The sequence below is a fragment of the Mycetomoellerius zeteki genome, unplaced genomic scaffold (genome assembly GCF_001594055.1).
Source record: "Mycetomoellerius zeteki isolate Tzet28-1 unplaced genomic scaffold, Tzet1.0 scaffold135, whole genome shotgun sequence".
Taxonomy (NCBI): Eukaryota; Metazoa; Arthropoda; class Insecta; order Hymenoptera; family Formicidae; genus Mycetomoellerius; species Mycetomoellerius zeteki.
In genome coordinates, this window is record NW_017256287.1 from 3750708 (window position 1) to 3777274 (window position 26567).

Below are 26567 nucleotides of genomic sequence, written 5' to 3' on the forward strand. Positions count from 1 at the left end.
ATCCCATTTGCTTAATTTTATACGCAGCTCTTTCCTTCCATCTCTCCATCTTCTTTTATTCCTCCTTCTCCTCTTCCCAACCGTGCGAAAGGTGTTACATTTATCTCTTGATTCGTTGCTCTACAAATATAAAAATTATTTAAATGAACTCGCGTGTCGCGCATGAGAAAATGTGAATTTTAATAACACGAAGAAGCAGATTTCGTGAAAAATTTCAGGTGCGCCCGTATTTGCGTACCAATTCGTCCTGCGCGCACCACATCGCGTAACGCGTTGTATCCATTCATGAATGTTAATCTAAATATAATGAAATAGCATGCTTTGTATGCTCCATTGAAAGTTTTTGCAGATAATTAATTTACAAAGTGGGGAGAGTGTAAAAGTGACAATCTAAAAACTGATTCAATATTAACGGAATTGCTATTAAAAATCAGATTAAGCGCAATATTCGCGCGTATACACATCGTAAAAATGTTCACCTCTGTTGAATGGTAATTAAATCGCGATTACATCGGTCTTTGTGGCGTTAATCGGCGGGATATTCGCATCGCTCCCTGTTGTTTTCCGTCGTGCTCGCGCACGATAATTCCGACGATCCTTCAACGCGAACAAAGATTCAGATCGGCGTTTGCCGATGAATAATTGAGAGTTGGTTTTTCCATAGCGGTGACACACTCCGATTCACATTTCGCACGCGTTACATCCGTTTATCATGCCATGTCTGACGAGAGTATCTCCATGTCATCGTCCTCTTCCCTTTCTAAGTCTTTTTTCCCCTCTCGCACGTGTCTATCGATGTGTGGATACGGCGTGTTCGGGCGTGATAGCCGACGGTGAGTGACGTGCAATGCGGATGCATCGCACGGTCTAGTTAATCCTTTCCGCGCGAGGTAAAGCCTACCGGCGCACGGCGCACGGCGCTTTATAATAAACTCGAGCCGGTTTAATAACATCCCCGCAACCGCCGCGCCGGTGCAACGTCTCTCTTCAAGGCCCGCCGTCTTTCACAATCCGCTGGGGTTCGTCGATCTTCATCAGTGCACCGAACCCGCTCCGGACAGCGGCGCCTATTAACCCTTTCTCGTGCGCTGTTATTGTCACGTTAATACATACATTCCCGCATGAGATTTATTATCATTCTCAGGTTTAATTTGTCGTTCGACGAGGTTGGAGACGTCGCGTTATCATTACGATAATGAAGAAAAAGATTTATCGATTATTCTTCTCTTATTTGTGTTTTTATTTCGCGAATTAATCTCATGAATACATAGGATACATGGGCGTAGCTAAGGAGATGAGAGGCATGGGGACGTGGCTCCCCTAAATCTTGAAGAATAAAAATAATTACAAAAATATTACACATTTACGAATTACGCTTAACGAGTATTCACAAGAAATTAATTTTGAAAAGAAGAAAGAATTGAAGGTGAAAGTTATAAAAAGATTTCCTGAGAATCAAGAGGCAAGACAGCTAGTGTTATAAATTTAAGTTTTCCCAGTTTTAAAAATCAGTTTACAATTTCAAGAGAAAATAAGGTAAATTAGTAAATTATATGTGTAATTTTGTGATTTACTTGCTAGTAATTAATTAAAAATAATAATATAAAAACAAATTCAATAATCCATACTATTTAGTATTTGACTACTTTTTTCTCCCTCCGAGTTTAAAGATTTCAATATTTGGCCCTCCTTAAACAAAATCTTTTGACTACGCTCAGATATAGAACATATTTTTTTTATACATCTGATTTAATTTAACAAATTTACTTTTTTTAAATTTTTATTTTAATATAAATTCATTAGTTTGATACGATTTTTTCCAGACCTGTAAACTTCCGCGCCCTGTTCGAATTCGTCGATCTTCACCAGGATGGCGACCCTTACGGCAGCGGTCCGTGTTCCCGCATTTTCTACAGTCGGACTCGAGACCATTACTCAGATCGTAAATTCCAAGGACCGCGCGACATATTCTTATATGGTCGTGGAGGATCGAAGAACATAAGGTAAGAACGGCTGTATTTGCTGTTACAATAGCAAATTAGAGATGTCTTCAAGTAAGGAGAAACACTTCCTTGAATTTGCTTATCGAAAATATGCGTTGTTGTACAAGATTTTCATCGATTAATTTCGGTAATTGCCAAGTACGTGGATCTCTTGAAATTTATTATGAAATTTATAATACGATTGTGTAATAGCTTCTTTATTGATACGATATTATTTATCTGTGATTAATTCATTCGCCGATACAGCGTTATAGTGACAGTTAGATATTTATCGTCTATGATAAAATCGTATTGGTTCGGAATACCGTCATGAAAGCTAATGCAACGATATAATGATGCTATTATGATATCGTTAATTCGTTATCATTCGTCAATTCGTGGCAGCCTATTATTAACAGATCTACTATTAACAAACCGCATTGTGTCGTAGATCGGTTTGTCATAAAATGTATTATTCTTCCATATCTTCCTTTCATGATCGACGACTGACATATTACGAAACTGAAGATAAGATTAAAATCGCAAATGCCACACGCTAAATGATGATTAGAAACGTACATGATGTGCATTGCCTAATCAAAAGTCCAAGTTTTATTATTCGTATTAGCTACTCTTGTTATAAAAGACTTACATATGTAAATTAATGGTCAAAAGTTTTAAATTACGAATATTAAATCAATATTATGGAATATTATCAGAATTAAAAGACTTAAATATTTTTTTTATATTTAAGGATATAAAAGATACGTAAGATGCAATTTACAATTCTATTTCTGGTGATTCACCCTGTGTTTCCTATAATAAATTTATCGCGATCTATATTATTTTTCAAATCTTGAAATCTTGTGAAATTTTTACTATACGTCGCTCAAATGCGTCTTACGGAGATGTGTGTAGTGAGGCACGGAGCATGCAATGCAGCTATGGAACGAACTATATTACACCCCGTCTTTGACGATAAAGCCGCGCGTTCTTTTATTACTATTCGCAGGATCGAATCTTCCACAATCTCGATAAAATATCAGTTGGACCGTGGCTTTACGACAACCACAAAACGAACTTCACGCCGTTAAACCGAAGTCTTCTTGCTAGCAAATCAAAATTTCTGTTATATCGTTTGATATTACACAAACTATGTTTTTTTTCTAACTTATTATTTTCTTACATAATGCTTTAGAAATGCGGTAAATCATTTACATTAAAAAATCTACTATTATACTGCAGAACGTAAATTCACAACTGAGTTTTCTAAACTGAAAGTTTTATCCCAATAACATTTATTCACTGAGCTATTAAATCACTTCTATGTATGTTGACAATAAAATTGATTTTATTTGGTCTTTTTAATGCTATTTGCATTTACCAAGAAATTCATTTTCAATCCAAGTAATGAAAAGCAGGAATAGGCAAGATAATCCAACCGCGATATCCTAAAAGAGACCAGGAATACGGTAATGGTGGTTGTACGTTGCCATGATCCACCCCTAGAATCACTTTGGTCGCTTTCCGATTAACGAGCGTCCAACCTTCGATGCTCCTCGTAATCTTCCTGCAGTATCGATCACTGAACCAGCTCCTTTGCCTGGTTGGCGAGGCATGTAGATTCGATTAAATACTGAAAGTGCAGGCCAGAACTGATTTTGCAGCTGCGTGTACCGCTTCGAAGGAGAACACGACGAGGTGGTGAAGCTGAGGTTCAACAAGCTCCTCAATGGGAATCGCACCTGCCGCAGCGTTGGTAACTCTGATTTCAATAGGCTGCTCTGTGTTGACTCAGAGAACTTCTCGGTTAAGGTGCGTAATTGAAACTTCTTGTAATTGCAATTAGTTTCATGCAAAACCTATTGTACGAGCTCTCGTGCGAAAATTAAATTTTACTATCGTTGTATCATAAAATTATTGATTTGTTTGAATTGTTGTGTACGGTTTTGTACACATTACTTCAACTTGAAAAAAAGAGGAATCGCTATATAGAACATTTTAAACAATAGTCTTTTGTAAGTTACGAATTATCTTGGAACGAATCATCTTGGAAAGTACAAGTTGGAAAGTTATCAGAGATAAACTTAGAGATACAATAGAAGTTACATAGAAGTACTAACAGGTGGCTTTGATCGAGTAATTAACGGTGGCTTTGCGATAGCAAGTATCAGCAATCTCCGAATCCAAACACGGTAAACCGGAGTAAACCGTCAGGCTTCAAAGTTTCTAAGTAGTCAATACCGACATGAATCAGACTCATTGTCAGACGTATATCACGATTTGTCTTATTAACTCAGTATTTAATAACTTAGATGAGATAGATGAAATACGGTTTTGCAATCGTAATTCAACAAGAGATATCAATTCGAGATTTTGTTTTTACGAGTGTCCAAAGCATTTTCATTTAATAATTGCAAAGCATTTTTCAAAAATAGTAACGGGATCGCCTGAAATAATAACATTTATCTGAAATAGTTTCTTCAGCGATGAAACGAACATATTGATAAAAAAATAATAAATTATGAGTATATTGAGGATAAAGACGGTTAGAAGCATCTGTCTACTATCTGTTTACAGGTGTTTGATTTACCCTGGCCAAATGCGCCGCCCATCCAACGAGATTGTCTCTGTTCGAATCGATCGTTACCCATCAATATCAAATCTACCTCTAATATTGCCGAGGTACATTTCACCGTTCTATCTATGGACCCCTTGGATGATTACAACAATCTCTTCTTCGAGGGCACCTGGGACTTCGTCAAGACGATGCCTTGCATGCAGAAACGTAGAGTCAGGGGGCCGTCCGGTGAAATTAAATATACGCCACCAGTCGATGATGACGAGGTAAACAAGATAAGCTTTAATGTTGTTTAAATTAATTTTTATTAATTAACCTTAAAAAAATATGAAGAGATAAATTATACTCGCAGAAATCCTGCATTTTCTCAATACATGGAAAAAAAAATTAATAAATCAACATCGTTTAGTTTTAAGTTATGCTTAGAAATATTAAAATATAATTAATTATAATTTTAACACGCTCTTCAAAAATGCGATTTCAGTTTGTTAAAAACATCAAAACAAAATAATAAATAAGAAATACTTTAATTATAAGAATTAGAAATTCAATGCCTATAACGGTCGAAGCTGGATCTTTAAGGCTTAAAATAATGCTTAAAATAACTTTAATTATAATTTTAATGGTTAAGTGTGCAAATATTTATATATGTCATGTTTCATCTCAATGCTTTTCTTTATCCTCGTCAGAAAAATTGCGAGAACCAGCCGTGGCTAATTGATCCTGGTCCGGGACAGTATTTATACGTGAAAATGGATGGAATAATTGTATCGAATAGCACGAAGTGCGCGACCAAGAATCGCATCATCGTGTACACAGGCGGCGCGATACACGTGTCGGTATGCCCGAAACCACCTGCTGACTCGAGTCATCATGTGGTGGAGGTATTTAGCGACGGTTGGGCTGTCAGCAGCAACGCGATGATTCTCGCGCCGGGACAGGATCCAATCAGGACTATCGCCGTGGAATTCATCATCAAAGAACCAGCTTCCTATACTGTGACGTGGCTCGAGCTCACCAGAAGGTAATAATAAAAATTTCTATAGATAAAATATCGAAGATTGAAAGAATAAAATAAAGACTCTGATATCTATATGGATCGCGAGTATTATGTCAATTATGAATATTATTGGAAGTGAACAAAGATGATAGCGAGCACGGTAAAGACCATATACCTAATTAATAGAGTCTTTATAAACGCGACCTCCTCCCGAAAAGGAAAAAAAAGAATCCTTCATTAAACTTCGCCGTAATTTATCTATAACTTTCGCAATCTCTTGCACGGAATAATTAATCTCGTAGAAACGAAGATTGTCTTAATAGATTCGCACGGTGTATCTGTATCTCTGCCAGAAAGTTACAAAGATCTCCTGCTAACTCACTATATACAAAATGTATAGCTAAAGTTTTACAACGTTTAGTTTGCTACAAATGTTCTTGATAATTGATAATTCAAACTTTCTGAGGAAAAATATACAATAAAGTAATATTAAAAGTTTTGCAAAGCATTATATAAACTATAATATCGTTTTTCAGACCGCGTACGTGAGAGACATAACCGATAAATAAGAGTCCTATACGGTCGAAGCTAGATCTTAAAATGCTTTAAATAATTCTTCAATCTTAAATCACTAAATATAATATATATGTACTTAACATATATACCACAATTGTAGTCTAACGAACTATGCATCGAAATATTTCCGGACTAAACACAATTAAACCACTATAGTAAATTTCGCGAATTAAATTAAATTCTAATAATTTCGATGCTCAATCAGTCATCATATAAAGATATTAATATGCTGAAAAACTGTAATTAAACTTATTGCGAAAAATATTACCTCGGCCGGGAGTCGAACCCGGATCTCTTGTATTCCGTACGAGCGTCCAGAGCCATTAGACTACCGAAGCCGAAAATATTTCGGTGCACAGTTCGTTAGACTACAATTGTGGTATATATGTCAAGTACATATATATCATATTTAGTGATTCAAGATTGAATTATTTAAAGCATTTTAAGATCTAGCTTCGACCTTATAGGGCTCTTATTTATCCATTATATAAACTATTCAGAATAAAGATAAGTGAAAATTATGATAGATGTTTCTAAAGAATAATACGTTGACAAGAATAATGGCGTTTAATTGCAATCTTTCTATTTTTAATAAATCAATCTGAGTTTATCGGGAGACACTTCATGCGCTTTCTGATTTACATAATAGTCTATCAGAGCCGCATGAAAATACAATAGCACTGTGATACTACAATTGTTCGAGCGCTATACTCGAAGTCTCTCTGGAAACATCTTAATTAACATCCGATGACCTGTCCTCGATTAAGCGAACGGGAATCGCGCGACGATGAGAATCACGTCGTTACGCAGTCTGGAACAATATAACTCTATCGATCCTCCGTTTGACCCGCAGACCGTCGGTGACGTCAACGGCGGGTCTACAAATGTCACGGGACTGTGAGCAACGGTGCCCGGAATTGGACGCCTGCATAAACGCCTCGCTGTGGTGCGACGGAGTGTCCCATTGTCCGTCCGGCTACGACGAGGCCCTGACGCATTGTTCCGTACTGCTGCAGCTGCCGCCGTTGCAACTGGCTCTGGGCGCGCTCTTTGTAATCACAGTCCTCGGTGTCATTTGCTTCATCATCTGGCGGGCCTGCCGACGGCGCGGTCGCCGCTCGATATCCCAGCACCGTCTGAAGAGCATCTCCTCCGAGACGGCGATAATCGACGGCAAGGAAGTGATATGCTGACACAGCGACAGTTCTGTGCGTTACGTCGAGGTCGACCGGGTCACCACTGTGTGACGATCGCCGTCGTCCACGTCGTCGTCGGTACGGGTTCCGGCGGTCCTCTATAGATCAGCGGTCAGACTCTGCTCGGCTTTACTCTCCTGAAGAAGTCGCCGGGCCGGCTGTCACCGGAGGATCCGCGGAACTGCCTCCGCGTAACGCGCAGAACTGTCGCGTGCAAGAGATTTGGGACGTTAGCTGGATAAACCTGAGCTCATCTATGATCAGAAAACGCGTTCGATGCTCGATGACTCGGGCGAGTGGGAGAACGCTATTTTTTTTTTTTTTTTTGCCGAACGAACGCTTTCGTTCCCGGTTGTTCTTGGGAGGCAGGTCTCGTTTTAAATTCAGAGAATAATGACGAGTGAGTTGATGGAGAATCGGGCGATCTGATTACAGGGGACGTCGTGAATTGTAAAGCAGCGATTGGAACGTGCTTAGGATTATAAGTTCGGTGATGTCTACGTCGGAGCACAAAACAGCGCGAAGTAAAACGTGTAACGGCGGATTAATCCGGCGGTGTGATGTAATGTTTATGACGTATAACTTTTCATTGGTCAGTACGTCACAATTCGCACACACAGTCGTCTACATCTATTTTTTAAATAAAATTTCTAACAATATACTGCCAGTGGAATTTTCTCATTTTAAAAGACTGAATCGTTTTGTAACTTTTTAAATAAAAAAAGTTTTAACGTATCTGAGATACTTGTTTTCGATTGTCAATTTTTAACAGCCGCGTGAAATCAAGACACCACGCAGCAGACGCGCGATCGAGTTCTCCATCGAGACCTCGATTCATCTTCGCAGACATCGAAATAATCACTGCCGCGATAACCGGCGGGTTCCGGAAGTTCCCGAGTTCTGATACTTTCGTTATCTTCGCGTGTAAGATCTTATTATTCTCGCGCGAGAAGCATTATTACTTCTCGAAGTACCGTTACACGTCCCATCCCGGATCCACGAGAAAGTTTTAATGATTCCCCGTCGAGCTGCCCGAAAATCATCTCAAATGAGGAGAAAAAAGTTAGAGAGAGAGAGAGAGAGAGAGAGAGAAAGAGAGTACCGTGTAATGTAGGTCGCACAGAAACTAAAGTGGAACTACTTTAACGAGGACAATAAGTAATAAAATCCTAGTAGTATGTCGCTATTACGATAGAACGGCTTAGTGACGATCGAACGACGCTGCGCCTTGATTGAACTTCGACGATTAGTGCAGCTGAAAGATTATGTAGTATATGGGATTGCCACATTTTGACGCAATGCCGAGAACGCTATAAAGTAAATGATGCGACGGGGGAAGCTTAGCAGATCGATGATGCGTTGTTAGCGAATTATAGCAAATTATTATAAGCCAGTTTCATCAACATCGCGTTGACTTCAACCGCGTTTTAACGGTTAAGTTCGATGTACCTCTGATTCTATTAAAGACGATAATTAACAGATGTTGATGAAACTGGCCTTAAGTATCACCTTATCTCATTTACACTAACATCACTTAGATGATAAAATCGTCTTACATAGAGCCACTTTTTTCCAATTAACAGATACACAAAGTATTTATATTTGATATTACACATAACATGTCTCGCGAACGTTATCGAGATAACGCTCGAGTGATTGTAGCAGAACGAATTTTCGCATCGACGACGTTAATTTGCCAAGGCGCCACGTCGGTCCGATTGACACGTCTCGATTAAACACGCCTCGTTCGGAAATCCGAGACATCGAGCGTCGCGCGCAACGTGTTAGTACTAAAAGCGTTAGGTCTCCTTGAGAATAAGAGTAGACAAGCAATTTTAGAGCCGAGGCGAACTCCTCCTGTCTCGTCTCGTGCTCCATACTTTTCTTTTCTTCTGGTCGCGCGTGACATACTCACACGACATTGTCTGTAAAAAATAGATAATTCAGAATGGTTGACGCGCACGTCGCGTGTCAAATCGTCGCAACGTTACTAGATAATAAATCAAGATGTCGATCGAGAGAGGTGTTAAATATTCAACGCAATGTGACGTATACTATATTGCGGCCGTGGTGACGCAAAAAAACTTCAACGTTACCACTTATCGTTTACTGCCAAAAGTAGTCGATTATACCTCGCCAACAGCGAATAAAAGTTTCGAATAATTACATTTACATGCGTCATATAAATGTATTGCAATTACATGTGTTCGGTATTGTTCATAGACTCCGATCAGTTTTCTATAGACCGTTTTAATTATTGCGCTAACTGTTATTATTTCGTTAAAAAAAAATGCGGTAAGATACCGAACACAACGATACGGGAATTGCAAGAATTTCCTTTTCGTATCATGGCCGCAGACTTCTTTCAGACGTCTGCATTGCGCTCAGGTTTCATTTCGACGTGAGCAAGTGATGGTATGAAGTATGAAGTTGCAACTTAAACTACGAGTGTGATGGATAAAGTAATTCGTGTGATGAAAAGGAAGAAAATTTCGCTCACCCAATTGGCCGAGTAAGCGAAGAAATCTTGATCTGGAGACACGGTAGTGTCTCGGCGCTAAGCATGGCGCGAGACACTGTCGTAGCTCCTTTTAAATTCTACGAGAGTTCTGAGTTATCGATCGGAAATATATGTCCTGATTGTGAAAATACAGCGTTATCGCAGCGAGCTCACGTTGAGACGCAGCCTTGGCCGACGAGGAAAAGTTTCAGCTAGAGATATACTGACCAAGTTTAAAACGATAGCCGACTTTAGGCGACTTAATTATTCATTAGCGACACCACCTCGAAGGGGGGGAGGTGGATAATATGTAGACTTCAGTAGCCTGAAATTATGTGATAATATATAAATGCTGTTTTCCTCGGAGCTGTGCTCCGACATTATTGTTACGCCGGGCGAACGGCGTCTACTCCGAAGCGCTGTTGAACACCCGTGTCTAGAGATCCTTAATAAGAGGATTGGACATCGTTTAGACACCTTTTAATTAATCCGCCATATTTTTCAGGCTTTGCTTAAGATAGAATGAAATAGATGCATAGAATGAGATGCATGAATACCTTATTCTATGTTAGAAATTTTTTAATAAATTTAAGTAACATGTGATTAAGCAGGTAATTGAAAATTTATGAATGATTTAACTGAAAATTAAGTTACAGTAGTTTTAAATGTAATAAACGTGTGCATTAAATTTCATGTAAATCCACATAAAATTTTATGAAAATTTATATTAAATTACATTAATTAATAAAAGTATTATACATTAAAAGTACATTGAAGTAATTAAAAGTAAAAAAGGATAATTTATTAATGAAACATACTCTTTAAGTATACTTTATTTATAAATTACTTTAAAGTATTTTAAATATTTTGAAAGTACATTATAAAGTACATTAAACTTCTTAAAATTTTACGAAAACACATCAAATTTCATATACATGTACACAAATATACTTTTCAGTTACAGATACATTAAATTTAATATAATGTCATGAAATTAAATTCAACTTGTGTAACTTAAAAGTACATTAAATTTCATAATATTTTTAACAGTGTATCTTATGCATAGTCTATCTGATTCTATTTTAAGCAGGTCCTGTAAAATATGGCGGATTAAACGTATGGTGTCCAATTTCTTACTTAAAAATCTCTATCCATGTCAACCCTTCGAGGGGCAATTTTCTTTCTCTCGCTATATTTTCAACGTAACGCGTTGCCGCAATGATGATAGCATGAGAGCGGAGCACGCGAAAGTTTAGCGAGATAGAGCAAAACGGGTAGCCGAATGTGGTTTTTTACCTCGAAGGCCACCTTAAGCACGCATGCGAGCACACCGACGTCACCGCCGCGGCTTGTACACCTTGTTCATACTTGTACATAATCGATTATTTATCTATTTGTATCGAATAATGATATGTGTACTTCCGCTCGCATGATTCAACTGCCGAGTATATGTACGTATTTTCGTTTCAATTATATTAAATTAAACTGCACTTTTCTTACGAATTTACGACTGCCATTATCATTCGAGCGTTGAATTTTAATCAGCGATTTCAGAGAGCGACATAACGATATCGTCATATATTTCGCCTGTATTAATTAGTAAAGATAAAATTGCGATTCTCAGGATACGATTTTCACGCTAAGAAAACTGTAAATGTAGTCGCATGAGAAGTACTGTTTAAGCAGTTCTAGATTCCCCGAGGTGTGTGAATGAATGGAAGCTGCAACCCATTTTATCGAATCTACCTATTTTAATTATATTTTTACTTGCCCGTTATGTCACAATGTTAAGCGATAAAACTTTGGGCATTTACAGCTTCGACTCGTAAAACTTTCAGCGTTATATGGCCTGCGTGTTATCTGTAGTAATAAAGTTTGCAAGTGTCTCGCAGGAGCCATTACTTCTTATTAACCAGTGAGATATAAAAACTAGTCAGTTTTCGAAAAAAATACTTATAACAAAATGAGAAATCCTTTTAAATTTTTGATTAAAAATATTTTTAAATGATATAAGCAAAGATGTGTGTGTAAAATAAATAATTCCTTTTTAGTCATAAACAATATTCCCAGTAAATATAAATATCCTATCAACTAAAAATGACATAACATAAATGTTACAATTTTACATTCAACAATATAATTGTTATGTAACACATGTGTTATATTATATTTATATTGTTGAATGTAAAATATATTTATTATAATTATTATATATATATAATTATTATAATTATAATTGTTATTAATATTATGTTACTTTTAGTTGATGTTTACTGAGTTGTCAATGGCTTTTTTTGTACATTACATGAATATATTAATATTGCGAGCGGAAGTTCGCATCTTGCCGCTTTACTACTCGACAAGCGTAGAATTTCAAAAAAATTACTGTAGAATTCTGTCGAAACAGAGTGCATCCGAAATAGAGCGAAGGATGACGAAAGTTTAAGAAGAATTAACGAAGAGAAATTAACGCAGCATGCTGATATCGCGTGCTGATATCATCAGCTAACCGGAAATACCGCCAACTATACTCTCGCTATTTGCGAGTATACATGCAACAATAATTAACGCGTATAACCAACAGATACGAAACAAAGCGATTTGAGGTGCACGGTATAATGCTTTTAAGCTCGCAGAAATGAAGACAATCGCCAATGTAATACATCATACTGGCTCTAATACGTTCTCGATAGAGCGAATTTCATCTTATCCTTGTTCTACGATCACTGGAAACGCGTGCGTTACATACGGAAGTGCCGTATCTGCCGACGTTCTGCGGGAAGATTTATCACGGTACGTTTTAAGTGATAACGTTACGTATTAGTCAGACAATGAGATACACGCATGCGATGCAACACACATCACGCAAGCATATGTTTAGTTAACTATCTCGTATTTAATCGAAAATTGAACAAAGAAGTAATACAAATAATATCAATTTTTCGGAAAGGAGGTCACAGCTTCATTTCCTGTTTCGTTTTTATATCTGTATATTTGTATTGTAATTTTCTGTCGTTTCATTTATGAAATGATTGAAAGTAACTAGATGGCTATGTTGAAATATGAATTGTAATACGTTTAAAAAAAATTTTATTAAAAACGTCAAGCAAAAAAAGCGATGTCATAAAATACAACTATAAAAAATAAATATTTTCCTACAAATAGAAAAGGTCTTTGCTCGTGTCACGATATACATATATATCAGAATATTATATTAATTATCTCTAAATGTTTAATTTACTTGGGACCAAAGATACTGTTTAATCGGCCTGCCAAAGATACTGTTTAATCGCCACCCACAACTAAGTAAAAACGTCTCAGGTACAAATATCAAAATTCTAATGGACACGACTGAATAAAGAGCGGAGAATCAAAGACTGATTATTTATATCACTTATTTCTGTTATCAAAACTACACTGCCATGCTTAAAATTTTTTTTGCGACGATAATTGTAAATCAATCAATATTTACGATAATGAATTTCCGAAATAAAAAGAAATATTACGTTTATAAAAGATATTAAAATTAATATGTTTATATGATTTAAATAACTTCACAACTTGAAGTTAAGAGAAAAATAAAATTCTCTCGATCTCTATTTTATACAATCTACAATAATGTCTTAATTCATAATTTAAAGTCATGATTGCGCCCCGGTGCAACGATATCGGCTTTAAAGCCATGACCCAGATACGCTAACTCCGTTGATGTTGTGTTCCACGGCCCAGAGAGAAATTTTTCCAAAAATAGGTCATTGAAGGTTTCCTTTTAATTACATTAATCGTTCCTGACACGAGCAAATAAATTCACGGAATTCTAATAGCACATATAATTAACTTCACCCTGAATAATTGCACGCACGAATAGAATTCATCACCATCCATTTATGAAAATGGAATTAATTCACCGAGAGAGAAGATAAAAGTAGTGAAAAAATAATTGTTCTGCAAACGCAAGCGGTGACCTCCTTTTAAAGGTAATAATACTCTTTGACATCTTGTAATTGCAAAATCGTTACATTTTAAAACAGCAACACGAAAGAAAAATTTATTTCAATGACACGCATTTTACTTATTTCGTCTTTGCAGCGCTAATAAAAAACGTTGTGTGTGTGTGTGTGTGTGTGTGTGTGTGTGTGTGCGCGCGTGCATAAAAATTTCATAACGATTTAAATTTTATGGAAACGATGATGAAATTTTTCTAATAGTGCTTCGTTGGGCGCGAACGAGAAACAACGACTTTGAAAAAATATGTTATCGTGTACCTAATACTGCCTTCGAAAACCGCGTTTGCACATCCGAGGACAGTAAAAGTTTACTGCGGACAGGTGACACATTTCTTGATAATATATTGTATATTATCGAAACGGTATGAACGCGTAAATTGCGATATTGATCGCATTGCTATTTATTACCCTAATAGAGTGATTTTATTATTGCGACACACATAATTGCCATTTACACATATAAAGACGCATACAAGCGTTGTATTAATCAGCGAAACAAAATCAATAAATTTAGACATTCCTAATTTTTCTAAAATACCGCTATCGATTGAAGATTACGCGAATTTATCGATAAAATGATATTTCGTTAGAAATTGTTAATTCATTGTCGATATATCTCAATGTAAAATCATGTGAAGCTGCTACTGAACTCTCGAGAGTAATTAATTTCATATAATTTATTTAAACTTAGTCTTTATTAACAGCGAACGAAGAAATAAAAGTTTAAAGTAATCCTTTAAAATTCAAGAATCGATTCGAGAGAGGATGAGCAATTACTTATTGAAACTTTGCAAAAGGTAGTCGATGTTTAATCCTCGTCATTTGAAACAGGATGAAACTTCGGTCTAAGTCTAAGGATTAAATAAGATTTTAATGTAGAACAAAATTATGACTAAATGAAACGCGTAGCCTGAAGAAGCGACACTCATGTATAAAGCAACCATCGCGCCAAAGTGAGAGAGAGAGAGAGAGAGAGAGAGAGAGAGAGAGAGAGAGAGAAATATGAGATACTTTTTAAATGTGTTATGGAACAAAGTTAATTCTATGTCGCCATATAGATTTAATTATTTATTTTAGAAACAATGTAAATTCAGTTTTAACAAATCACAAATTTAAAAAAAATACGAGCGTAGATCAATGCAACGGCTAGATTTTAATATTTTTTATATAAACTGGATTTGTTTATAAAATACACTGTTTTTAAAATAACGAATATCTCTTATTGGATTATTGCGTACGAAATATTAGACTTTAAAATGTCATGTATTATATGTTATGTTTATCTGATAGAATTTTTTACAAAGATTATGTTTAAAGTTTGAAAAATGCTTTTTATTTTTTTAAATATAGTAAATTTATAAAAATATTTACGTAAAATTGATAGTAATAATATTATTCTAACAAGAGGGAGAGATTCTAAAAAAAGGTACATCATGCTTCTCATTTTGGGAAGTGTGTTTTAAAAACTGAAATTTTTCAAATATGGATTTAAATTTGTTTTTTTTAATTATTTAAAAATCGACGTTTCGACGTAAAATCCAAATTCTATGCGCATCGATAATTATCCAGAGAGAACTAGATCTTCTGAAATGAATCTCCGTAAACGCAAATTTGTCGCAAGCCGTGTTTACGTGTCACGTTTCAAACGCAAATGCAGATGAAACGCACTGCCTCGCACATACTTACGTGCTTTATCTTCGAAGGTGATAATTGTTCTGCGAATACGGTGATAGCCCTTAAAGTGTGTATTCTAGGGATACCGCTATGTCATTTCACCTAAATGTAAATATCAATGATTGTAAACACAAATGTAAACACAAATGTAAACACAAATGATCGGTATGGTCAATGTAAGACAAATTTATGATTATCGGCCAATTCTCTCGGCTAGTGTTTCGATTGTAAATAAGCATAATCGTACGAATTAAAGCGATTTTAGATCAAGATGTAAGTCAGTAAAGTAATTACGTAGAAAGACGATTCCTTTTTTTGGACGTCATTATTAACGATGTAAAATCATATCCGCGACTGCGATTACGAAAAATACAAACGATCGAACTATCGATCGAATTGTCGATTGTTGCTACATAGCAAAATCGTACTTTCAAGATCTTCGCGCACTTTCGTTCATACTATTAGCTCTCGATTTTAATTTCTGTGACCCTCAAGGTTCTATGGCGTTTAATGTTGTTCTAGAACCGCGAAATAAAATAATTATACAGAATATAGGACAAAATTACAGAAAGAGAGCTAAGACATTTCAAATCTAGTAAAATGAATATAACTTGCGTATATTATTAGAAAAGAAAAAGACTTTGGTATAATAAATACTTTGGTATAGTAAATACAATATGTTGAAGTATATTGAACTTTTAACCATTACGTTGTGCGTTTATTTCTTCTTCATTTTTCTCATTGTCACTTGTTTAACGTCCAGAAAACTAATGACGATTATTATAATGGAATAAGTACAATGACTCTTTTATCATCATAATTAAGACCCTATTGTTAAAGATCTGTAGGAATCAATTTCAAATTAGATAAGCGAGTGAGAAGCGCTGTATCAAAACGAAATAAGGATAAAAATGTCAAGCAAAGAAAACTGGCACACTTTTGTTGCACAACAGACAAACAACCGACAGTTGCGTGTTTGTTACGAGGTGCATTATCTCGTGCATTACCTGCGAGATTATTACAGAAATGAAGAAATATTATATCGAGACGGAGAATTCGCGTGATTGCATAGATTCGACACTTACCATCTTGGGCGTCTAGGTACTTTGCGAAAAATCCCGTACATAATAAGTAATCACTTCGTTTCGTCGTCATTTTTTAAAATAAAAACAGACGTTTACGTTAATCGTTGCTATTGATAAAATTAATAGCATAAAATGATATCGATGCTGCCTTTGCGTATCGAGATAGCCATTGTTTCTGATCGCGATTCTATATGATATAATACACCTTTTATTTTGTAAAAAAAAATATACTTACGCGCTTTACTAATGATCAATGACTATAGTGAAACGATTATCTGATAATCTCCTAAATCTATGAAAAGTATAAATACAGCCCTGAAAAAATTCGGTCGCAATTTAGATTAATTGCGCAAATTGATGCGTATAAATTAAAGAATCAATCGATTCCGCTTTCACATAACGTATTTTCGAAAATATCTTTACGGATCTTGAGAGTTTTGTTATATACAAAGACGAATGACATAAACCGTTTCTACAAACTCAATTTTCATATCATCTATCATCATTCTACATAACACCAGATGATATTTTTCTTTTCGGTCGTCATTGCTACATCAATCATTTATATTTCAATACAGATAATGATGTATTTATAGATATATTTTACAGCAACGAGATCGTCTCATTTGTTGCGAAAGCGTTTTCATTTAAAAAATTGTGTAGAGCGATTTGATTATACTCCGAGCGAGATTGCTCGCGGAATTAAATCTTTTCCATGTTCGCTCTCGCAAAATTGCTTGGCATTCGATGGAAACTGCACTGTCTGATGATCGTGCCTCGAGATTCATTTCTTTAGACTCGATTCAAGAGAATATCGTAAATTGTACATGAAATTTATGTATTCAAATCAACATTGAATTGTGTGTATCGATATTCAGATCTTAATAATCCTGATTTTTCATACGAAAATTATTTCCAACAGGCACGATCAATCAGACGATAAAATACATGTTTCAGAAAATCGTACGCTTTTTGGAGTATCTTTCTTGTTTATCCGCCGTTTTAGTATTTAACGAAAAATTCTGTCGAATGTGAGAATAATTTTTAAGCTAATTATAAGAAGCGTATATGTAATTATACGTTCTGTGTAAATGCAAATTCATGTTAAATTTCTTCTCTCAGTCATTATATGAAATTATGGTGAGCGCAAAGTCAGCAAAAAGAAATCTGACAATAACATAACACACGCACACAAACAACACACACATACACACACGCACACGCACGCACGCACGCACGCGATCTTGCCACGCATGCATAAACGCACATGTCATACATTTGTAATCGCTCTATTTGAAGACTGTGACACGAATCGCAGTAAATAACCATGATTGCTTTAATTAAATATAAAAAATTCTTATTTTCGAAGCGGATCTTAAATGCTTTAATTATTTAAAATGAATTTATATACATTTTTGATTATACAAACTGCGCGCCGAATTGTTTTTCCGGTTTTAAAACGCATTCATGCACAGAATAGTATTATTAAATATTAAATTGTATAAGTAATTTATAATAATTTTTGATGCTAATAAGCATTTAGTAAGAATATTCATTTTACGATGTTAATAATCATCTAAAAAACTGCTAATAATTTTATTGCGAAAAATATTACCTTGGACGGGAATTGAACCGCGAACGTAATGATGCGATTGTAACTTAAAATAGAAAAGCTATAGAATTAGTATTTATTATTATATAATTTAAATTATATACATAGTTAATTTGTAATAAAAATAAAAATAGTATAACAACATTAATTTACAAGATTAAAAAATAAATTTATTTTAATAATTCCAACTTTAAATATATGTGAAGTTGGAATATATCACTTGTAGTATTATTTTAATATGTATAAGTGTACAATCTTCAATTAAAAAATTGGAAGGAAAAAAGTTCTTTTTAAAAAATTGGATTCAAGCGCAAAATAAAGGTTTAAATTTCAAAGTTCTATTTTTCTATAAGAAAATTCACAGAATGAATTTTTATTTCCATTGTCTGCGATTTTCTTGTAATCTTCGCGGAGTAATTTATTTGCATCAAAAAGCAAAAGTAAAGTCATTGTGCAATCGAATAAGCAATCATTGTTCGCGTTAAATTGAATCAAAGCGTGATCAATCAACGGAGGCAATGACCTATGTGTGAATTATAAGCGTGTCATGATTACGGACGAAGTGGCTATCTCTCACGGAAGTTAATGTGTCATATGACTGATATGACGTCATCAGAATCCAATCTTAACATTAGACGATCCGTTGATGAAAATACATTTGCATTCCACGATAAAGGTATATAAACTCATATTTAGCTCGCCGAAGCGATTTCGTGTCACGTGGTACTTCGATGATTTGCAATGTTACTTATATATATAAACATATATATAACGATACATATATACACAAGTTAATTCATATTCATGATAAAATAAGAACAATAACGACCGATCACCTGCCAGACGTAAATTTTAATTGATCCTCCGAAACATGCTCACGCGACATACATATAGTTACTAATTGTACCATTGCCGACTACCGACTCGAAGTATAACGAATATGCGACATTTTTAATAAATTATTTTGAAGATTGCCTGCGCCTCGTTTTCTTTACAAAATGCACTAACTCCATCGTCCTATCAATTATACTATTATATTATACAAGGTAACTTTCCTAAAAACTGATGTATTATTGATTTTTTGATTACTACTAATTCCAATAATAATTTCTTTCGGTATTCGTAATTTTTTAATGTGTATACTGATACATTTTATGCGTCTACACATCAAATATGAATTTTAAAAGCCTTTAAAAATAAAAACATTCTTGTTAAAAGTTTTCATAGCAGAAATTAGATCAATCTGAGTCGCTGTTGCCTCCTAAATGGTGGACGATCGGAAGCAACGGTTATTTGGAATCTAATTATTTAAAAAATAACTTATTTAAAAGATTAATAAATAAAAAAATTAAGTAGGACAAAATCCTATTTTTACAAAAGCACCTCATGTATGACATCAGGGGCGGTGCTGTGTGTAACGGTATAGTACTACCAATATAACACTATTAATAACATTCAGTTCAAAAATTGTATTTCTATGAAAAGTAAAATAAGAAGGTAATTTTTAATCATTTCTTTTTATATAAGTAATGTAATTAGAGCTTATATGGCCGGTATTCATAGTCAGTTCTTATTTCAAGACCGTCTTAAGTAATATCTTAAGACGCTAATGCGGTCTTTTGATTGGTTCGTGACACCTAAAGGCTGAACTTAAGACGATCTTGAATATAAGAACTGACTATGAATACCGGCCTATGAGTAGAGCTGTATGATTCAAAAGTTTAGCAGATTCAAACTATATACGTATTAATATTTATATTCCGTCAAAGAACACATACCCATGTTTTTGACTTTTTATAAATAGTTTTTGCAAACGCTTCTTCACACCATTTCTATACATTCAGTAATTAATTATAGATATTCCGTAATATAAAACAGTTAGAATGGCAGAACAAGGAGCATTCTATGATACATTCCCAGTTCGTCAGTGGATACGTAGATATTACAAAAAAATACTACATTTACCAGCGATATGCAATCATTGTTTGGAATCAACTCGACCATCATCCCTCTTATATAATCACTTGGTACAGAAATATTCAAACGAATTAACAGAAGAAGACAAGAAAGATGAACGTACATATTGGACATGGAATTATTTTACCATAAAAGACAATGTGACAGAATAATGAAGATCGATAAAACATTGAATAATTTATGTAGACATTTAAAAGACGTATACGGGTAAGTATAAAAACTGTAGATTAAACGCGGGAAAAAATTATATGTATATGGACATATTTTATATACAATTACATATAATTATATATAATTGTATATAAACTATGTCCATAATTATATATAATTATATGTAATTGTATATAAATTTATATAATTTTATATAATTATATATAATTATATATAAAATGTTTTTTCCCGGAAAGTTAATCTACATTAGCAAAAATGGACATAAACTCGCCTGAACGGTTAACGCACGTTTAAACAGTTTAGAAAATAATCTCGCAATAGGTTTGCTTTTTACTTTGAAATCTCATAAAATATAACCGCGAAAAAATTTATTTGCCTATCATAATATTTGACATTTTGAAACAAACAAGTTTTCCTTTTATATTTGTCATTTCGAAATAAACAAGTTTTCCTTTTAATGCTCTTTTGTATCATTAAAAACAACAGAGATATTCTAAAAAATATTCTAACTCAAGTTAAAAAAAAACATTTTGTATTGTCTAAGCTGATAAAAAAGCTATTATAAAAAGCTGGTAAAATCAAGAAATGTAGGTACCTACTGTGACTTCGAGAAAACACATCACAGTGTATCTAACACTGCGTTTGGAAAATATTACTTACGCACATCCGACAACAGTAAAAGTTTACTGTAAACAGATGATACATTGCTTGATAATGCATTGTATATTATCGCCACGGTTCACGTATGAACACGTAACATGCTACTTTGACGTTGGTGTTGTTATTTACATATATTACCCCGATAGAGTAATTTTATGGGGTGACCAATGAGAATAAATTAAAACTAAATGGTTATTACTTCGTAACAAATAGGCCAAACAAAATGAATCAAACGCCATTTTATAGAAAAACTTGTCAATTTTATTACCATATATGAAAAAGATATGTAATTATTTAACAATTAAAATATTACAGAAAAAGGGGGTAAAAATATGCTTGCAACGGAATGGGATCGCGCCATTTAATTGTTAAATAATTACATACAGTATATGATAATAAAAATAAAATTGACAAATTTTTTCTACAAAATGGCATTTGATTTATTTCCTTCGGCCTATTTATTGCAATTTAATTGAAATATTATTTAAATAATTGGATTCTTTTACATTATATATCATAATATGCATTTAAATGCATTATGTTAAATAAATTTGAAATCTAAAACTAACACGATTAAAAAATTATATATATATATCAAACAAACTTTGTGATGGTTATATAAATAACATATAGCATATTAATTAATCATTAATAACATATATATTAATTAATACATTCAATTAACGCGTGAGCGAGAAAGTTCATGCAGTTACGTTCACATTTGTCAGAATAGGCAATTACTGTCTATAGATAACAGATCATTCTAATACTAATGCAGCAACATTGTAATATTCCAATAATAGTGCAGTAACATTGAAAATGTTGCAACAATATTTCTGTATACTTTTTTACTATATATTAGCAGACTCACTATTATAGGATTGGTTGTTCCATCTTCTGACAAATTACATGATAGCTTATCTAATGCATAAATGAAAGAGTAAAAGAGTTAATAAACCAAGATTTATCGAACGAGAGATTAATCCAGCCTTATTGCGTTCAAGATTGCACAGAAAAATGCATTCAGCTTTGATGCCGTTCCAATTACAAAAGCATACGTAACAGCGGTCACCATACCATTTATTAGGACTGCATATTTGTGGTACTATATAAATGGAAAAAACAAAATTATTAATTCTTAAATAATTATATATTTTATTCTAGTACAGCTTAGACTGATGAATAATATTTATAAGAACAAGAAATTTCAGTTACTCACTTTTTACAGATTTACTTGAATCAGATTCAGTTTCATGAGGTAAGGTCAAACCGATGACGCTGATCATTACAAGTACCGCAAATAATTTAGACGCCATCGCTCCGTATAAATGCTCGAAGTACATTGTTTTTACTTCGGATGTCGACTTCGTTTGACGGAGCCACGCACGATGAGGCCTTCATGTAAGGTCCCACGTATATATACTTTGTGTGTCATCTTAAAATCTTAAAAACTGTGTTTTCTTTTCATGGCTCGTCTTATCTTTTTTTCTCTCGTATAGCAGATCGAACCAAGCTAAGTGGCTAATAACCACTTCTGCCAATTAACTTTCGATTCCACTTAATTAGATTAATCCTCATCTTTTTCTAATTTATAGAAAAATACAAAAAATAAGTAAAACTTTTTAGATTAAAATCTACATTAGTAAAAATAAAAATAAGGCTCGCCTGCGCGATTAACACACATTTAAACAGAGTTTAGAAAATAATCTCATAATGTTTGTTTTTTACCTTGAAACCTAATAAAATACAAAAAAATTTTGTTTGTAAAAAAAAATTGTTTTCTTATCATAATATATTTGTTCCTTTGAATCAAATAAGTTTTTTTTTTATTTTGTAAACAACAGAGATCTAAGTGCTAAACTTAAAGAAAACACCTCGTACAGTCCAACCTAATAAAAAAAGCTGGTAAAAAGTTGATGAGAAATCAAGAAATGTATCTTGTAACTTCGAGAAATCATAACATCGCATAGCTAATACTGTCTTATTACAAAACCACATTTGTACATCCAAGGACAGTAAAAGTTTTACAAACAGATTACACGTGTCTTGATAATGCATTGTATATTATCGCTATGATTCACGTACGAATGCGTAAATCGCGACTTTAATGTTCGCATAGCTATTTACACAATATATTCCGATATTTTATATCGGAGGGTTATTTTATTATCGCACGTATTTGCCGTTTATGCCTATAAAAATCTCGCAAACAGATATTGATCGATGAATTAATCAGCGAAACAAAGTTAACAAAAATTAAAAGAGATATTTTTAATTTCTTATTAAAATAATGCTTTATCCATAGAAATTAAACGCAAATTTGTTTATAAACCAATGTTTCGTTAGAAATTATCAATTCGCTATCACGTAGAGCTGCTACTAAACTCTTAAGAATATTAAGTTTTACACAATTGATCCAAACATAGATTGTATTGACAGCGAACAAAGAAATAAAGTTTAAAGTAATCTTTTAAAATTTAAAAGTTGATTGGAAAAATGTACATAATTGTTTATTGAAACTTTTCAAAAAACAGTCGATATTTAATTTTCGTCATTTAAGGTAAGTTAAAACGTCTAAGTCTAAGGGTTAAATGAGATTTTAAGTTTCAATGTAGAACAAAATTATTAATAAATAAGATATGTAATATAAAAAACACGACACTCTGTTCATGCGTAAAGCGAATACATTAAAGTGAAATACGAGAAACTTTTTAAACATTTTTATATTATAAAGAATAGTTAATTCTATCGCCGCAAATTTAAATAGTAATAAATTTAATTACAGTTTTGCAGCATATTAACATCTTTGAAATATGATGTCTGTTTGAGCATCGAAATTATTAGAATTTAATTTAATTCGCAAGATTACTACAGTGGTTTAATTGCGTTTAGTCCGGAAATGTTTCGACGCGCAAATTGTTAGACTACAAGTATGGTATATATGTCAAGTACATATATATCATATTTAGTGATTCAAAATTGAATTATTTAAGCATTTAAGATTTAGCTTCAACCGATGTAGGGCTCTAATTTATCGATTAAATAGTTATATTTATACTGAAACAAGGTAAAGAATATTTTGTAAACTCACTGTGCTATCTCGAAAAGCTTTTGAATTTAAACAATTAATTACATAACCATTTATTATCGTTAAAGTTGAGATGTCTGATGCCTAACAAAGCTTTTATTTTATTCAGTAATATGAATGTAATTTTGAAATAGATACATGTGTGAGAGTAATAACTTTTTTAAATATAATGAGATAATTATTTTCTATTTTATATACAAAATTTATGTTAATTTGTGACCTCAATTGCCATTTTTTGGAAAATTTCCTTTGTCGTTTTCCACTCACCGCGCTATTACTCTCATTTTTACCACATTATTATTATTTTATACAACAGTTTGTAATTAAACTTAAATACATTAAGCTTATGCATTTACTGTAATTAATAAGTGATATTTGTCACTTATTAATTACAGTGTCACTTCTCTCTCTCTCAGGGAATAATAAATAAAATTATATTTATTTTTTCTTCTAAGGCCTTTTAATTTTATTAATCATTTATAATAAAATTAATGTACATATATTATATTAATATGTTGATATTATCATGATGATTCAAATATTTAATAAATATCATGATGACTCAAAGATATAAATAAGATATAAATAAGCTGATTAAAGATCTTGATAAACACAGCCATAAAAAATAGACACATTTTGCTGTAACATACAAACATAACGTATATATTGGTCTCAGTTCATTTTATTAACTTTGTGTTTCAAAGTACATATAATTTCGGAAATGTTAATTATAGTTTTCAAGTTTTTATATATTTATGAATGAATCTTTTTACCATCAATTTTTTTAATTGAAATATTACTTAATGATTGAATTCCTTTAAATTGTACACCAAAATGTGCATTTTAGTTAAATGTGCATCTTGTTAAATAAATTTGAAATGTACAGCTAACATGAGTAAAAAATTATATATACATATATAAATAAACATATATAAAAAAATTTTGTAATTTTTTATAACATATAGCATATTAATTAATCATTTTATAACATATAACATCTATTAATTATTACACTCAATTAACGCGTAAGCGAGAAAATTCGTGTAGTTACATTCACCTTTGTCAAAAAGAATCGGCAGTTACCGCTTATAAAGCACAGATCATTCTAGCAATATTGCAGCAACATTACAATATTGCAGCATTGGAAATGTTGCAACAATATTGTTGTAAACTTTTGTACTGTATAAGCAAAGTCACTGTTACAGAGTCGGTTGTACTTTCCTGCACTTTCAAATAAACTACATAATAGCTTATCTATAAATGGATAAATAAAAGAACAAAAGAGTTAGTAAACCGAGATTTGAACAAGAGATTAATCCAGCCTTATTCCGTTCAAGATTGCATATATATGTGCATTCAGCTTCGATGCCGTCGCTCTTACAAATACACGAGTAACAACGGTCAGTATACATTTGTTTCGGTATGCATATCTTTTCCAATTCTGTATAAATGGAAAAAATAAAACTATTAATTCTTAGATAACTATATATTTTACTCGAGTACAACTTAAATTGATGAATAATATTTATATGCACAAGAAATTTCGGTTACTCACTTTTTACAGTTGAAGTTTCAGATAAAGTCAAACCGATGCTGACCATTACAAGTATCGTAAATAATTTAAACGCCATCGCTTCGGCACTCCGTATAAATGTTCGAAGTATGTTGTCTTTACTTCGGGTGTAGACTTTTGTTGACAGGACCATGCACGATGAAGCCTTCTCATGTAAGGTCCCACGTATATATACTTTGTGCGTCATTTTAAAATATGGACTATACTTTCTTTTCATGGCTCTCTGTCTTATCTTTTTTTCTCACTCTTTTTTTCTCTTTTTTTAAATCGAATCGCGCCAAGCGGCTATTGTCCATTTCTACCAATTAATTTTACCCTTGATACCACTTACTCAGCTTACTTTTCATCTTTTTCTAATTTATAGAAAAAGACAAAAGTAAAACTTAGATTAAAATCTACATTAGTAAAGATAGACATAATTCATTTGAACGATTAACAGAGTTTAAAAAATAATCACACAATAAGTTTATTTTTTATTTTGAAACCTCATAAAATACAAAAAAATTTTATTTGTGAAAAAAATTTGTATGCTTATCATAATATTTGTTCCTTTGAAACAAACAAGCTTTCTTTTTAATGTTCTTTTGTATCATTATAAACAACACAGATATTCTAAGTGTTCAAGTTAAACAAAACATCTTGTATAGCCCAATCTAATAAAAAGTTGGTGAAATCAAGAAATGTATCTTATTGTGATTTCGAGGAGACACATCACCGCATACTTAATACTGCTTTCCAAATCCACCGCGTTCGCACATTCGAGAACAGTAAAAATTTACTGTAAACGGATTATACGACAATATTGCGACAATATGCAACGCATTCCTTGATAATGCATTGCATATTGTCGCTACGATACGAACGCGATTTTACCTATGAACATGT

The 26567-nt window shown here is 33.2% G+C and overlaps 1 protein-coding gene across 1 annotated transcript in view; it reads left to right on the forward strand.

Moving 5' to 3' along the window:
• Nucleotides 1-7332, forward strand: part of LOC108731593 (uncharacterized) — a 44978-nt gene extending 37646 nt beyond the window's left edge. Inside the window, exons 9-13 of the mRNA XM_018461979.1 lie at nucleotides 1824-2003; nucleotides 3650-3797; nucleotides 4563-4829; nucleotides 5253-5587; nucleotides 6993-7332. Of these exons, the coding sequence (XP_018317481.1) occupies nucleotides 1824-2003; nucleotides 3650-3797; nucleotides 4563-4829; nucleotides 5253-5587; nucleotides 6993-7332 (1270 nt within the window). The remainder of the gene's footprint in view (nucleotides 1-1823; nucleotides 2004-3649; nucleotides 3798-4562; nucleotides 4830-5252; nucleotides 5588-6992) is intronic.
• The last annotated feature ends 19235 nt before the right edge of the window (nucleotides 7333-26567 follow it).